The 17,854-nt window shown below is 36.4% G+C and overlaps 2 protein-coding genes across 5 annotated transcripts in view; one reads left to right on the top strand and one right to left on the bottom strand.

Annotated features, from left to right (window-relative positions):
• The window catches only part of LOC121383029 (TBC1 domain family member 12-like), a 68,105-nt gene extending 57,530 nt beyond the window's left edge, over window positions 1–10,575 (bottom strand). Inside the window, exon 1 of the mRNA XM_041512771.1 lies at window positions 9,163–10,575. Within this exon, the coding sequence (XP_041368705.1) occupies window positions 9,163–10,364 (1,202 nt within the window). The 5' untranslated portion in view covers window positions 10,365–10,575. The remainder of the gene's footprint in view (window positions 1–9,162) is intronic.
• A 2,182-nt stretch (window positions 10,576–12,757) lies between these two features.
• The window catches only part of LOC121384066, a 61,904-nt gene continuing 56,807 nt past the window's right edge, over window positions 12,758–17,854 (top strand). For all 4 annotated transcript variants that reach the window (XR_005959335.1, XR_005959336.1, XM_041514284.1 and 1 more), the window contains exons 1-2: window positions 12,758–12,886; window positions 16,569–16,659. Coding sequence is in view for 2 of the 4 variants with exons in the window: in XM_041514284.1 (XP_041370218.1) it covers window positions 16,579–16,659 (81 nt within the window). In the remaining 2 variants the exon portion in view is untranslated. The remainder of the gene's footprint in view (window positions 12,887–16,568; window positions 16,660–17,854) is intronic.

Below are 17,854 nucleotides of genomic sequence, written 5' to 3'. Positions count from 1 at the left end.
GTACTTGAATATTCAGTGCACTGAACAGTGATCTGTATTAGGGGTGTAACGATATACTTGAATATTCAGTGCACTGAACAGTGATCTGTATTAGGGGTGTAACGATATACTCGAATATTCAGTCCACTGAACAGTGATCTGTATTAGGGGTGTATCGATATACTTGAATATTCAGTGCACCGAACAGCTATCTGTATTAGGGGTTAACGATATACTCGAATATTCAGTGCACTAAACAGAGATTTGTATTACTATTAGGGGTGTACCGATTACTCGAATATTCAGTGCACTGAACAGTGATTTGTATTTGGGGTATAACGATATACTTGAATATTCAGTGCACCAAAAAGTGATCTGTATTAAGGGTTTAACAATATACTTGAATATTCAGTGCACTGAACAGTGATCTGTATTACGGGTGTAACGATATACTTGAATATTCAGTGCATCGAACAGAGATCTGTATTAAGGGTTTAACGATATACTTGCATATTCAGTGCACTGAACAGTGATCTGCATTAGGGGTGTAACGATATACTTGAATATTCAGTGCATCGAACAGACATCTGTATTAGGGGTGTAACAATATACTTGAATATTCAGTGCACTGAACAGTGATCTGTATTACGGGTGTAACGATATACTTGAATATTCAGTGCATCGAACAGAGATCTGTATTAAGGGTTTAACGATATACTTGCATATTCAGTGCACTGAACAGTGATCTGCATTAGGGGTGTAACGATATACTTGAATATTCAGTGCATCGAACAGACATCTGTATTAGGGGTGTAACGATATACTTGAATATTCAGTCCACTGAACAGTGATCTGTATTAGGGGTGTAACGATATACTTGAATATTCAGTCCACTGAACAGTGATCTGTATTAGGGGTATAATGATATACTTGAATATTCAGTGCACTGAACAGTGATCTATATTAGGGGTGTAACGATGTACTTGAATATTCACTCCATTGAACAGCTATCTGTATTAGGGGTGTAACGATATACTTGAATATTCAGTGCACCGAACAGCTATCTGTATTATGGGTGTAACGATATACTCGAATATTCAGTGCACTGAACAGTGATTTGTATTACTATTAGGGGTGTACCGATTACTCGAATATTCAGTGCACTGAACAGTGATTTGTATTTGGGGTATAACGATATACTCGAATATTCAGTCCACTGAACAGTGATCTGTATTAGGGGTGTAACGATATACTTGAATATTCAGTGCATCGAACAGCTATCTGTATTAGGGGTGTAACGTTATACTCAAATATTCAGTGCATCGAACAGACATCTGTATTAGGGGTGTAACGATATACTCGAATATTCAGTGCACTGAACAGAGATTTGTATTACTATTAGGGGTGTACCGATTACTCGAATATTTAGTGCACTGAACAGTGATTTGTATTTGGGGTATAACGATATACTTGAATATTCAGTGCACCAAAAAGTGATCTGTATTAAGGGTTTAACAATATACTTGAATATTCAGTGCACCAAAAAGTGATCTGTATTAAGGGTTTAACAATATACTTGAATATTCAGGCCACTGAACAGTGATCTGTATTACGGGTGTAACGATATACTTGAATATTCAGTGCATCGAACAGAGATCTGTATTAAGGGTTTAACGATATACTTGCATATTCAGTGCACTGAACAGTGATCTGCATTAGGGGTGTAACGATATACTTGAATATTCAGTGCATCGAACAGACATCTGTATTAGGGGTGTAACGATATACTTGAATATTCAGTCCACTGAACAGTGATCTGTATTAGGGGTGTAACGATATACTTGAATATTCAGTCCACTGAACAGTGATCTGTATTAGGGGTATAATGATATACTTGAATATTCAGTGCACTGAACAGTGATCTATATTAGGGGTGTAACGATGTACTTGAATATTCACTCCATTGAACAGCTATCTGTATTAGGGGTGTAACGATATACTTGAATATTCAGTGCACCGAACAGCTATCTGTATTATGGGTGTAACGATATACTCGAATATTCAGTGCACTGAACAGTGATTTGTATTACTATTAGGGGTGTACCGATTACTCGAATATTCAGTGCACTGAACAGTGATTTGTATTTGGGGTATAACGATATACTCGAATATTCAGTCCACTGAACAGTGATCTGTATTAGGGGTGTAACGATATACTTGAATATTCAGTGCATCGAACAGCTATCTGTATTAGGGGTGTAACGTTATACTCAAATATTCAGTGCATCGAACAGACATCTGTATTAGGGGTGTAACGATATACTCGAATATTCAGTGCACTGAACAGAGATTTGTATTACTATTAGGGGTGTACCGATTACTCGAATATTTAGTGCACTGAACAGTGATTTGTATTTGGGGTATAACGATATACTTGAATATTCAGTGCACCAAAAAGTGATCTGTATTAAGGGTTTAACAATATACTTGAATATTCAGTGCACCAAAAAGTGATCTGTATTAAGGGTTTAACAATATACTTGAATATTCAGGCCACTGAACAGTGATCTGTATTAGGGGTGTAACGATATACTTGAATATTCAGTGCATCGAACAGCTATCTGTATTAGGGGTGTAACGTTATACTCAAATATTCAGTGCATCGAACAGAGATCTGTATTAAGGGTTTAACGATATACTTGCATATTCAGTGCACCGAACAGTGATCTGCATTAGGGGTGTAACGATATACTTGAATATTCAGTGCATCGAACAGACATCTGTATTAGGGGTGTAACGATATACTTGACTATTCAGTCCACTGAACAGTGATCTGTATTAGGGGTGTAACGATATACTTGAATATTCAGTCCACTGAACAGTGATCTGTATTAGGGGTATAATGATATACTTGAATATTCAGTGCACCCAACAGTGATCTATATTAGGGGTATAATGATATACTTGAATATTCAGTCCACTGAACAGTGATCTGTATTAGGGGTATAATGATATACTTGAATATTCAGTGCACTGAACAGTGATCTATATTAGGGGTGTAACGATGTACTTGAATATTCACTCCATTGAACAGCTATCTGTATTAGGGGTGTAACGATATACTTGAATATTCAGTGCACCGAACAGCTATCTGTATTATGGGTGTAACGATATACTCGAATATTCAGTCCACTGAACAGTGATCTGTATTAGGGGTGTAACGATATACTTTAGTATTCAGTGCACTGAACAGTGATCTGTATTAAGGGTGTAACGATATACTTGAATATTCAGTGCACCGAATAGCTATCTGTATTAGGGGTGTAACGATATACTCGAATATTCAGTGCACTGAACAAAGATTTGTATTACTATTAGGGGTGTACCGATTACTCGAATATTCAGTGCACTGAACAGTGATTTGTATTTGGGGTGTAACGATATACTTGAATATTCAGTGCACCAAACAGTGATCTGTATTAAGGGTTTAACAATATACTTGAATATTCAGGCCACTGAACAGTGATCTGTATTAGGGGTGTAACGATATACTTGAATATTCAGTGCATCGAACAGAGATCTGTATTAGGGGTGTAACGTTATACTCAAATATTCAGTGCATCGAACAGAGATCTGTATTAAGGGTTTAACGATATACTTGCATATTCAGTGCACCGAACAGTGATCTGCATTAGGGGTGTAACGATATACTTGAATATTCAGTGCATCGAACAGACATCTGTATTAGGGGTGTAACGATATACTTGAATATTCAGTCCACTGAACAGTGATCTGTATTAGGGGTGTAACGATATACTTGAATATTCAGTCCACTGAACAGTGATCTGTATTAGGGGTATAATGATATACTTGAATATTCAGTGCACCCAACAGTGATCTATATTAGGGGTATAATGATATACTTGAATATTCAGTCCACTGAACAGTGATCTATATTAGGGGTGTAACGATGTACTTGAATATTCACTCCATTGAACAGCTATCTGTATTAGGGGTGTAACGATATACTTGAATATTCAGTGCACCGAACAGCTATCTGTATTATGGGTGTAACGATATACTCGAATATTCAGTCCACTGAACAGTGATCTGTATTAGGGGTGTAACGATATACTTTAGTATTCAGTGCACTGAACAGTGATCTGTATTAAGGGTGTAACGATATACTTGAATATTCAGTGCACCGAATAGCTATCTGTATTAGGGGTGTAACGATATACTTGAATATTCAGTGCACTGAACAAAGATTTGTATTACTATTAGGGGTGTACCGATTACTCGAATATTCAGTGCACTGAACAGTGATTTGTATTTGGGGTGTAATGATATACTTGAATATTTAGTGCACCAAACAGTGATCTGTATTAAGGGTTTAACAATATACTTGAATATTCAGGCCACTGAACAGTGATCTGTATTAGGGGTGTAACGATATACTTGAATATTCAGTGCATCGAACAGCTATCTGTATTAGGGGTGTAACGTTATACTCAAATATTCAGTGCATCGAACAGATATCTGTATTAAGGGTTTAACGATATACTTGCATATTCAGTGCACCGAACAGTGATCTGCATTAGGGGTGTAACGATATACTTGAATATTCAATGCATCGAACAGACATCTGTATTAGGGGTGTAATGATATACTTTGAATATTCAGTGCACCGAACAGTGATCTATATTAGGGGTGTAACGATATACTCGAATATTCAGTGCATCGAACAGTGATCTGTATTAGGGGTGTAATGATATACTTGAATATTCAGTGCACTGAACAGTGATCTGTATCGTAGATGTATTCTAATTCATCACTAGCTGAACCAAATACACAAATACATGTATGTAATGCTAACTGTACAATTTAGGTTTCTAATTCACACGAACCGAAACACAACACGGTTTGATTGTTTTAATAATGTCCAGAGTTCCTAACGTGAGTCATGGGCAAGCATATTTTGTTAGTCAGAGGATCAAAAATCCCATCGCCTGACCCAAGTGGAATTTTCATGTCGGTCAAGTAATTACATCAACTGCATATGCCCAACATCAAGTGACTAATGTAACACCTAAAACATATTATCATTTTGTTACAAATCTTGGTAAATCCTCTGGAACGAGTTCTGATTGATCATTCAATCATTTACACACCTCCAAGGAGAACTAATCCTAACTCTAAATGCTGGAACTATCGGAACTCTTGCCAATGCTTTAACACACCAAAACAGAAATCGAAAAGTTTGATAACAACTTAAGAATTACTATCGACTGATATTGGTAATTTCACTTAACATTCGATTGAATTCATACTAGTAATCATTTTAATGATAATCAAACTTAGAAATAGCATCCACTAGGCTTTACAGCTTATATATATATATATATATATATATATATATATATATACCGGCTTCGGTGGCGTCGTGGTTAGGCCATTGGTCTACAGGCTGGTAGGTACTGGGTTTGGATCCCAGTCGAGGCATGGGATTTGTAATCCAGATACCGACTCCAAACCCTGAGTGAGTGCTCCGCAAGGCTCAATGGGTAGGTGTAAACCACTTGCACCGACCAGTGATCCATAACTGGTTCAACAAAGGCCATGGTCTGTGCTATCCTGCCTGTGGGAAGCGCAAATAAAAGATCCCTTGCTGCCTGTCGTAAAAAAAAAAGAGTAGCCAATGTGGCGACAGCGTGTTTCCTCTAAAAACAGTGTTAGAATGACCATATGTTTGACGTCCAATAGCCGATGATACGATAAAAAATCAATGTGCTTTAGTGGCGTCGTTAAATAAAACAAACTTTACTTTTTACAGCTTATATAAAAATAAAGAATACATGCCTTGTGTGTGCAATAAAAATGTTTAATTACTGCAAACATGGCATATGAGGTGGGCTACAGTTTAAAATTGTCATATTAAAATTAATGTTAATGCGGTTCCGGAATTTGCTCCTTGCAAATGAAAGAGGACATAAAGCAAATGCTAGTAACAATTTTATAATGTATAATTTCTGAGTTAATTCGAACAAAGCATATAATATGAATTGTATTCAACTGTTTAAATCAACAAGTAGAGAAGACAGACAAAAGTACAATAAACAGTGGATACTACTGAACAGACATATAAATTTAATACTTCATGGGCAATCAGAGCTAGCTCTGGGTGAGCAAAACAATTCGCTAAATTAACTTCAAATATGCAAAATCCACTGATATTTTTCAATAAAATAACAAATATTTCATGAAAAGTTTTCTTTAAATTTAAATAAAATTCGCCAATTGTTCCTAAAATTCGCAACTGGCGAATATGGCAAGTGGCAGAGCTAGCCCTGCAAGTGTTTTAACCTACTGACAAAATTCTTCATTTGTGCAATTAAACCAATTACTTTCTAGATTATTACATTATTGAGAACTCTATTAAATTCAGTACAGTAACAGAATTGGTTAGCTTAAGAAGTATGAGCAAGTGGGGAAAATATGGGGCAAATGAATATCCGATTGGCACTTGCCCTGTGGAAAGTAATTTTTTTGAAATATTTTGAACCCATGTTAGTATATATATATATATATACATACATACATACATACAAGCAGTGTAACTGTAATATGCAAGTGTTTAAATAACTGATTAAAGCCAAATATTTTTGTATAATTCTTATGAGGAGAAGTCTGGCAATACAAATATGGTTTTAAATTAATTAATACATGTCAAAAAGCAAAATGGAAATGTTAGTGCTCCTTAACTGGACTAGACAATAGACACACCCATAATCAATCAGTTTTTACTTTATAAACCTTTTCACTTTTGTATTGAAGGACATGAATATATATTTGTATTTATCACCTCCTATTTGTGATGTGTATCGTATTCACCATGTGTATTTGGTACACCCCTACTACCTCCTACTAATAAACATTGTATGTATATTTTATTTGTTACACCCCTACTACCTGCTTCTAATAAACATTGTATGTATGTTTATTTGTTATACCCCACTACCTGCTACTAATAAACATTGTATGTATGTGTATTTGGTACACCCCTACTACCTGCTACTAATAAACACTGTATGTATGTTTATTTGTTACACCCCTACTACCACCTACTAATAAACACTGTATGTATGTTTATTTGTTACACCCCTACTACCACCTACTAATAAACACTGTATGTATGTTTATTTGTTACACCCCTACTACCTCCTACTAATAAACACCGTATGTATGTTTATTTGTTACACCCCTACTACCACCTACTAATAAACACTGTATGTATGTTTATTTGTTACACCCCTACTACCTCCTACTAATAAACACTGTATCATGTATGTTTATTTGTTACACCCCTACTACCACCTACTAATAAACACTGTATGTATGTTTATTTGTTACACCCCTACTACCACCTACTAATAAACACTGTATGTATGTTTATTTGTTACACCCCTACTACCTGCTACTAATAAACACCTTATGTATGTTTATTTGTTACACCCCTACTACCACCTACTAATAAACACTGTATGTATGTTTATTTGTTACACCCCTACTACCTCCTACTAATAAACACCGTATGTATGTTTATTTGTTACACCCCTACTACCACCTACTAATAAACACTGTATGTATGTTTATTTGTTACACCCCTACTACCTCCTACTAATAAACACTGTATCATGTATGTTTATTTGTTACACCCCTACTACCACCTACTAATAAACACTGTATGTATGTTTATTTGTTACACCCCTACTACCTCCTACTAATAAACACTGTATGTATGTTTATTTGTTACACCCCTACTACCTGCTACTAATAAACACCTTATGTATGTTTATTTGTTACACCCCTACTACCTGCTACTAATAAACACTGTATGTATGTTTATTTGTTACACCCCTACTACCTTCTACTAATAAACACCTTATGTATGTTTATTTGTTACACCCCTACTACCTGCTACTAATAAACACTGTATGTATGTTTATTTGTTACACCCCTATTACCTGCTACTAATAAACACTGTATGTATGTTTATTTGTTACACCCCTACTACCTCCTACTAATAAACACCTTATGTATGTTTATTTGTTACACCCCTACTACCTGCTACTAATAAACACTGTATGTATGTTTATTTGTTACACCCCTACTACCTCCTACTAATAAACACTGTATGTATTTTATTTGTTACACCCCTACTACCACCTACTAATAAACACTGTATGTATGTTTATTTGTTACACCCCTATTACCTGCTACTAATAAACACTGTATGTATGTTTATTTGTTATACCCCTACTACCTCCTACTAATAAACACCGTATGTATGTTTATTTGTTACACCCATACTACCTCCTACTAATTATAATAAACACTGTATGTATGTTTATTTGGTACACCCCCACTACCTCCTACTAATACTAATAAACACTGTATGTATGTTTATTTGTTACACCCCTATTACCTGCTACTAATAAACACTGTATGTATGTTTATTTGTTACACCCCTACTACCTCCTACTAATAAACACCTTATGTATGTTTATTTGTTACACCCCTACTACCACCTACTAATAAACAACGTATGTATGTTTATTTGTTACACCCCTACTACCTCCTACTAATAAACACTGTATGTATGTTTATTTGTTACACCCCTATTACCTGCTACTAATAAACACTGTATGTATGTTTATTTGTTACACCCATACTACCTCCTACTAATAAACACCTTATGTATGTTTATTTGTTACACCCCTACTACCACCTACTAATAAACAACGTATGTATGTTTATTTGTTACACCCCTACTACCTCCTACTAATAAACACTGTATGTATGTTTATTTGTTACACCCATACTACCTCCTACTAATAAACACTGTATGTATGTTTATTTGTTACACCCCTACTACCTCCTACTAATAAACACTGTATGTATGTTTATTTGTTACACCCATACTACCTCCTACTAATTATAATAAACACCTTATGTATGTTTATTTGGTACACCCCCACTACCTCCTACTAATAAACACTGTATGTATGTTTATTTGTTACACCCCTACTACCTCCTACTAATAAACACCTTATGTATGTTTATTTGTTACACTATACATAGATCTGTAGAACTATGAATGTGGATTGCAAAATTTAACTGTACCTGGAAAGAAAGCTGGAAATTCCTCCTTTCTTTGGCTTGGCACCCTTATCATCTGCACTATTCTCTTGAGACATGTTTTCAGTGCGTTCGTACGAGTTTCTCGAGTATAAATTTATGTCACTAAAACCAGCTTCTTCTGTTTCATACGACATGCTTTTTGCCTCTGAATACTCCTCTCCCAAAGACGCTGCTGACACAGAAAAGTCTGTATTGGTGCTGACACTTGACAGGCTGGAAACATCTGTGTAAAGACGTTCCCCAGGCTGCGGAATAAGACAGTCAACACTGTGTAAAGTGAGCTGATCTGGGTCTTTACATGTCCGGGTATCAACATCCAGTGATTTACAGGTAGTTTCACCTTTAGTCGATTCACATTTTCCGTTGCCAAATGTTGAATTAAAGTTAATATTAGAGATATTCTGTGTCAAATCATCGATATCAGATCCATTACAAACTAACCCCATCACACAATCAGCAGTACCATTTGCTTCATCTATACATACACCACTGTCTAAACCAACACAGTTCTGATTGCAGTTATCTGCATTGTTCTGACCAGAAACTAACTGTTTAGTTGTTGGAATATATATTAACGGCAGTGGCATATTCTCCAAAACTCTAGAAAACCGGTTGCTATTAGCAACAGAAACTGGCATATCTTGTGTTAAAGTTATTGGCGACATCACTAATCCTGACTTTATGCCACTTGGTATTTTTGAACAGCTAGAGTAATTGCCATTTTTATATTTTACCATTGTTTGAGTATCCAAAGTTTCACCACTATCACTGACTATTCTATCAGACAGAGGGGTTTGAACCCATGTCCCAGCTCTGTCGGGATCTTCATTACAGTCTGTTCTATCACAGTGAGTCTGAGAACATTGCAAATGGTTTACTTCATCGCCATTACAATTTGAGGTGCTCTTCAAAGTGTTTTCCTGATCACCATCACCTATGTTGATGGTTTCGGTATCTGTTACTTGCTCGCGTGACGCCGTGCCTGTCATCGCATTTTGCACCCGAGACTTCAAAGCATCAACATCTTCAAAATGTTCAAACAAATTTATTGTTCTGATGTCGTTTTCATTTTCACACTTTGTTTCACGCATCTCGGAAAGCGCCGTATCATCGAGATCTTCACACATAACTCCTAATGTCATTCTTTCCGACAAGCGCACGGTGGACTTTCCCATTGTTGACATTCCTCAAGACACAAATGTCGTGCATCGCATCCAAGGTGCAAACCAATCTGAAATAATTCTGCAGACTGGGAGTTCATTTTGTCTTCCGACAACAATCATTAGCCAGAAAAATAACAAGTTACCGTATCTACATCATCTGTAACAAATATGTCCCAACGGGGCGTTGATACAGTTCAAAACCACAGATTGAACATTTTTCAACAGCTCTCATTTTTCCTACAGAAGCCATTACTGTTTATGCTAATTAGGGGGTGGAATAATAGCCTCAGACCACAATATTATGCTGTCAAATCCAAATCAACAAAAACAATTACCATTTTCTTGCTAATATATATTTTTAAATAATTTATGCAAATATATTGGGTTGTTTAAGGATTATATAGTGAGTCGTAATATTATGAATTAACAAGTTGATATAGTAGGGTTATGTTGAATCACGTAAAAGACTACAAAGACCAATGTCACACACACACACACACACACACACACATGTGCACACACGCACACAAACATGGCTAGATCTATATTCATGAATCATCATCACAATAAAACAATTTACGGGGGGGGGGGGGGGTAAAGCAGAATTATATATATTATCAATATAAACCATTCTTTTAAAAAATAACACTAACATACAAAACAAAGACAAAATTAAACACAACAACAGACTGACAACATGAAGACGATATAATGTGTCAGGAACCGTTGTAAAAAAAAAAAAAAAAAAAAAAAAAAGAAGGAAATTGTGACTATAATGAGCTCAAAATGTATAAGTTTAGATGTGATGTAGCCCTGTTTGTTGTTTGTTAAAATGAATATATTTTATGGTCGCAATCCCGTAAATTGTGTTAATTATGGAAATCTAATTAAAATTAGCTCCACAATTACATGTGGATCTAACACCAGCCAGTTGGAGCTCATGTCCATCAATCAAAACCTTACCTGCAGAATCCTGCCAGTGATTTAAAACTAACAACACTGCGTAGTTCCCAATGTCCAGGAAACATTTCGTCTGTAAATAATAATTTATTTCATTTCAACTTATTTTCGTGCTTATATCCAATTAAAGTTCAAACACGCTGTCATGGGCACACACCTCAGCTATCCCGGTTGTCTGTCTAGGACAGTGGGTTAGTTATTAGTTGTTAGTGGTTAGTGTGAGAGAAGAGGGTGTAGTGGCCTTACATCTACCCATTGAGCCCTTAAGAACTCACTCTGGGTTGGAGCCGGTACCGGGCTGCGAACCCTGTACCTACCAGTCTGTAATCCGATGGCTTAACCACTGCGCCACCGAGGCCGGTAATAATAATTTAAATATTGACCAATCGCACTTCGCCTTTTATAACGTTATTTGGGAGCATACAAATTCTAAAAATATCGGGCGAGTAAGGTTTTGATTGGTGGACATGAGCTCCAACTGGCTGGTGTTAGATCCACATGTAATTGTGGAGCTAATTTTAATTAGATTGTAATTATGGTATTTTAATATAGATTTTACAGTTGATCTGTGGAAGAAAATCATAGGAATGGACGATCAGCTTTTAGCTTAATGGGAACATGACATATACATCCCTGGGTACGGGTGCGTTATTTGCTTACGCTAAATACATCAGCCTCATTCTCAAATTTATTGGCAGAATCGTAGTCATAACGGCCCTAGTGCCAAACTGTAATTACTATACATTTATTAATTTAGTGTCATACATCCGGATTTGATAGATTGATAACAATTTTCTTTGGCCGTTTTGACTTACATGTTCAGGGCCGTTTCATCTTGAGGCTGTTTTAACCGCATACCCGAATCATAAAATGTGAACGCGTCAGCACATTTTTTTTTTACTAGTATTTAAAATAAATTATTTGGTTGTAATTTTTATGAGCATCTATATACTTTAAGATATAATGTATACTTAATTCCAATTTAAAAGCAAGTTATTATTTTTTGTTTTTCAATTTTAGGGGGGGGGGGGAGCGGGTGGGAGCAGCTAATATTATGCAGATTGTACGTTTAGAGTGGGGGAGTGGGGATGAGGCATTACGAACAAAGAGTGTAGCCTACAAGGGTTATATGGTTCGCTGACAGAGTACATGCAATTGTATGCAATCCAAGTTCCTGATTGTATCCGATGTACATCCTAGAGTGCTTGCACGTGTGCTTTATGGACGGTCCCTAGCGCGGTTTGACTCCAGGGCCCCTGCTTATAAAACTTAAAGTCTAGACTTTAATAAAGTCCAGACTTTAACGTAATGCTATTTGAATGGCATTGCCATGACGTTAAAGTCTGGACTTTATTAAAGTCTAGACTTTAAGGTTTATAAGCACGGGACCAGATTGCCTTATAATCGGTTTTTAGTAGGACCTGCAATATTACGCTTCAAGTTAAACATGACAGAAGTACCGTAAATCGTGATTGGGACCAGTTATAAATTTCCCGCAATTTTGCAATTTCAGGATGTGGAACCTATATAAATTTGTTTTCATCAATTAATCTCATCTAACTTCGTTACTTATAGGATTAGGGGTATGACATATTTTTAACCAATACTATTTTTTTCGACATTTACAAATTAATTTGTATGGCACCACAAGCCTATAACTATAAGGGGCAGTTAAAAAATTGTTACATCGTCATGAATCTTTTTGATGTAGCCCGAGTACTCTGACTTTAAGAGGCAAAGGGAAAGAGTTCGATCCGCACCCCTGTAGGAAGGACTTTCCTTTGGCACTGTCACTAAGTTGACTAACCCTATTAACTATTTATAAGTATTTATAATGTTCTTTATCAGTTTATGTTAACAGCTCGTTTCGCCCTAGTGTAATTTTGAGGAGGGTCGATTCATACCTCCAACCGAGTTGTTTCGCCGCATGTTTCAGTTCACCCTAATTTTTATTTTGTTAGTAAAGTACATTTATTCATTGATATCCATTGATTTTTACATGTCAGACATTGCGATCTATATTGTGTGTTTATCAGGGATCAGGCTAAAACGGAACCACTACCAAAACGGAACCATTTTCGTTGGCGAAAACGGAACCGATTGTGGCTATAACGGCATCTCACTTTATTGGCTAAAACGGAACCACACATAATAGAGAGAGAGAAAAATGAAAAATCACGACTTAGGTTTATTGCCGAATAAAGCCAGTCAAAATCGTATTATTCAACATGTGAAACCGTGGATTGTGCTACGATAGGAATTAACACTTACCAAATCTTTTGAGTTGTTATTACTGTAGACTGTTGATTATCAAGCATTTAAGTTACTAGAATTACACCTGTATTGCTAATTGTTAATCCCCATCACCGATTCCGTCTAGCCGGAGTGTCGCAGACAAAACATCAAAGCTCACGATGTTCACTGCACAGCCTTGCCGGGCTAGTGGTTTCCCCCCTCCTCTCGTCATCGCTCGATCATGGTTTTTTTTCTTTCTTTCTTTTTCTCTCGGCTGAAATTTTGTTTAATAAATTTGATTGTGACGTTTGTCATCGAATAATATCAACAACGCAATTAGTATATAATAATAATCCACTTGAGCTAGGTCTTTTGATATCGGTCTGACACAGGATAATGCCCTGTATTTGGCATCACCGTTCCTGGCGACATAAATAGTAGGCCCTAAATATATAACCAACTACCAAATACACTGAACCATCTATTACTGTGTGTCACACTGTCGTACCCTCATTTAAATTTAATTATTTTGATAGTGTGTTTAGATACCAACCAAGAGTTTGCTCAATTATTTTCCCCCGGGGGGAGGGCAAAAACGAAAACGGGACAATGACAATAGATCACACTTGACAAAAGACAAAACGTACGACACGACAAAAAACTGAAAGTTACAACATGATTTAACTTTTAAGTGTTTGTTTTATTTTACTGTTATACTCGTAAATGTGTAATGTTACAAAAATTATATAAAAATCCAGTTATAATTGATCAGGAATTTGGGCTAGTGCTTTATCTTCCAAGGTGGGCTAGTGGTTTTCACAAACCCACTAGCCCTGTGGCTAGTGACTTTTCAAAATATTTGTCATACTCTGTAATAGAGTAAATTAGTGCCTTCAGTACAACTGTTATTTTTAGCTTGAGCACGTGCTAAGATGATGCTTGACGTCACTAAATGAGGCCCTTACTATGTAGCCCAAAAATAACAACACTCATGTATATAAACAATTTCATTTATTTAATTCACATAAAAATGAACTATGAGCAATCATGTTATAATAGCATATATTGTTTTCACATTGGGAATGCGAGATAATAGGTTTTGATTTCGGTGCTGTTTTAGCCATCGATTTTGGTGCCGTTTTAGCCAACGCAGGTTCCGTTTTGTCCACAGATTTTGGTACCGTTTTAGCCAACACAGGTTCCGTTTTGTCCAATTTGGTTCCGTTTTCGCCTGGGGCCGTTTTGGCACGGTTCTGTTTTCGCTATAACCCGTTTATCAGGGGTTTCCCCAGGGCCATTAGGCGTAGCGGCCCAACACGCCTTAGTCCATAAAGTAAGTGCTTTGGCGGTGTGGAAGCGCCTTAAAGGGATATTCCCGAGTTTGCTACATTGTAAGATGTTTCCGACTAATAAAATATTTCTACGATTAAATTTTCATATTAAATATATTTTCTTGTTTAGAATATCAGTGTCTGTATATTCAATGTGTTTCTGGTTGTCTTAATATTTGTAAGAAGCCCAAACTGGATTTTGTCTTCAAATAATTTTGTATGTACGAATTTTTTTATTTTAGGAAATAAAATGAAATTTATCCTAGTACAAATATTAGAACGATCAGAAACACGTATAATACACAGCCACTAATATTTTATGTATAAAAATATATTTCATATGTAATTAAAGTCGTTAAAAAGTCTCTGTTAGTCGATAACATCTTAAAAATTGCAGCAAACTCAGAAATGTCCCTTTAAATCAATTGCCGCTACGCCTTGATTTGAAGTGCTTTAGAAAAACAATTTTCACAAGAACGAGCGTGGCAGTCGACTACCTCTTGCAAACAACTTGTGTACCAGTATATCAAGCACACCTAATTACTATGACAGGTAAAACACTTCCTAAATACCTAACAATGGACCAGTCGTCCATTCACAACTGGTGTTTAGTAATTTTACAACATCTACTGGGACCGCTAATCCGTCAGGAAGGTGCTTACGCGTAACAGGATTCCCGTGCCGAGCAATCCAGTGCTCTACAAAGCAAGTTCACATTTACTCTTCCCTGGCGAGTCATGAAAATATAAACATGTTTTTATCCTCCACTGGTGAACATGACTTCCGACGTGATTAAAATATAACATTCACAACTGGAGACGTCGTTATCGTGGAGGGACTCGTTATCACGATAAGCACGACACGATTGGAGCGCAGCGTAACGCATATATAAGTTAACATTTAAAATAATTAACGTTTGAGTTTGAAACAGACAAGTAAAGACACACAGTGGGGGGAATGTCTTTGAATTTTAGGGGTTTTTAAGGGTAAGAACCCGGTTTTATTTTGCTTTTAAACAGTTACTTTCACTTCATTTGAGTATCAGCAGGGAAAAAATGTAATTGAAGTGTTAGTTAAAATTTTACATGTAGGTCACCAATTAGGTTGTACACAAATATAATTAATAATGTAACCGAACAATTAGTTACATACTTGTAATTAAAAATCTGGTGATTTGATTTCCAGTTACCTAAGATTTTGAGATATTGTTCCCTGTTTTATAAGTGCTAGGGAGACTTCCAGGGTTTTCAATGACCTGTTTCCCATTGTCTAGCCTGAGGACAGTTATGATTGCTCTCTCAGCCAGAGATCTATAGCAAAGACTGTTCCGGTTAAATGCGTAGGTGCCGACAGGTTTCTTTCTGTAGTGTGTGTAATAGTGAAATAATTGTTATCGGCAAACTCAAAACTGATCAATGTAAAGGTATTTGGTGTCAAACCTAGGATTATTATTTTATTAGAGAAAGTAATCTTTGCCTACTGTGTGGTAGGCAGGTATTCCATGTTTTCGCTATAGAGATCTCTCTGGCTGAGAGAGCGATCATAACCATTCAAATGTCCATCTAGCTCTCAAACGGCTGATTACTCGGGCTAACCATTGTTGTATCATGGTGAGATGATTCAGCTGATGAAAACAAATTGCATTGAGAACGTTGCATTACAAACTATTTTTTCTTACACCAACATGGTTTATTTACAGGTACAGCATAATGGACGTGTTTCAGCCCCATGGCAACGTGAGCCAAGCAGGAGATGCACGCGGTTGTACGGAGCCGATGAAAGGAAATGAGGTACAGTGACAATGTACATTTTGTTTAAACAGTGCTAGAACACACTGATCAGGCTGGTGAAAAGTGAAAGAATCCTAGATTTGTTTGTGCAATGCTCGTGCATGTTAGGTTCAGCACAACTCATTTTTCATTTACACATATGTAGGACGTCATTTACCTATGGTCCTTCTCCAGCCATTTTTAAAATGCCTAATTTGCTATCTATAGGAGACAATACTTCAAAATGTTAGTCAGTTGGAAGTCACAACATGCAGGGATTCTAGAATTTTTATAAAATCCACTAGCCATGGGATCAGTGATTTAAAACATATACTAGCCGCAATTAAAAATTTACTAGCCCTACTGTACTTTAAGTTAATACAATTTTACTGAATAATAGTACTAACCAGATATTAACTAAAGAGGGAGATAGAGCTTGAAAACACTGAAGGGTTGGAGTGGGGGCAGGATATTCCTATTTACTGCAACATTTGACCAACAAAAGTCACTAGCATGGCAATAGTAGTTATTTACTAGCCCAACATTGAATATTACTAGCCATGGGAGTAGGGCTACCATAATCTAGAAGCCCTGAGCATGTGATCTTTACCTCGGTAACTAACTGATTTTTTTAGTGACTTGCCTAATCCTAATGCACATGTACTATGGTTCTGAATGACAATTAATATACAGGGTTCGATCGGTCGCCCAATTGCCCCTGGCAACTGATAATACCTACGGGCAAGTCAAATGTCTGTCCCAGGTTACGCGCCTGGTGACAAAAATATTTATTGACAGTCACAGTGGAATGCGGTTAACTGTGGAATCACTTCGGTTTTGGTTATAGAAGAAAAAAACAAAAACTGTAACCGTGGAGATAGAAAAAGCCCTTACTTTCGGTTTTCCAAATTTGCCATTTTTAGCCCAGCTCATCCGAAATAAAAAATAAAATGTTAGGCGAATTAATACCAAAATCCACTTCTGGCAATAACATGCCGAACAACTCATAGTTTTGATGCAAACTCGTCATCATTTTAACTTGGTGAAAACGAGTTTCGAAAACCGTGAACATAATGCCTATTATACTGTATCCATATGATATTTTCTTATGTGTGTATGTTTTCTGCAAAAGTCATCTATGTTTATTATTTGTTTGAACCCTTCATTTGTACCTGTACTTTATTATTTGTACCCGTAAGGTATTTCCAGCTGGTTT

Source organism: Gigantopelta aegis, chromosome 10, assembly GCF_016097555.1.
Source record: "Gigantopelta aegis isolate Gae_Host chromosome 10, Gae_host_genome, whole genome shotgun sequence".
In the NCBI taxonomy this organism is placed as follows: Eukaryota; Metazoa; Mollusca; class Gastropoda; order Neomphalida; family Peltospiridae; genus Gigantopelta; species Gigantopelta aegis.
This window is presented reverse-complemented; position numbering and strand designations above follow the sequence as displayed.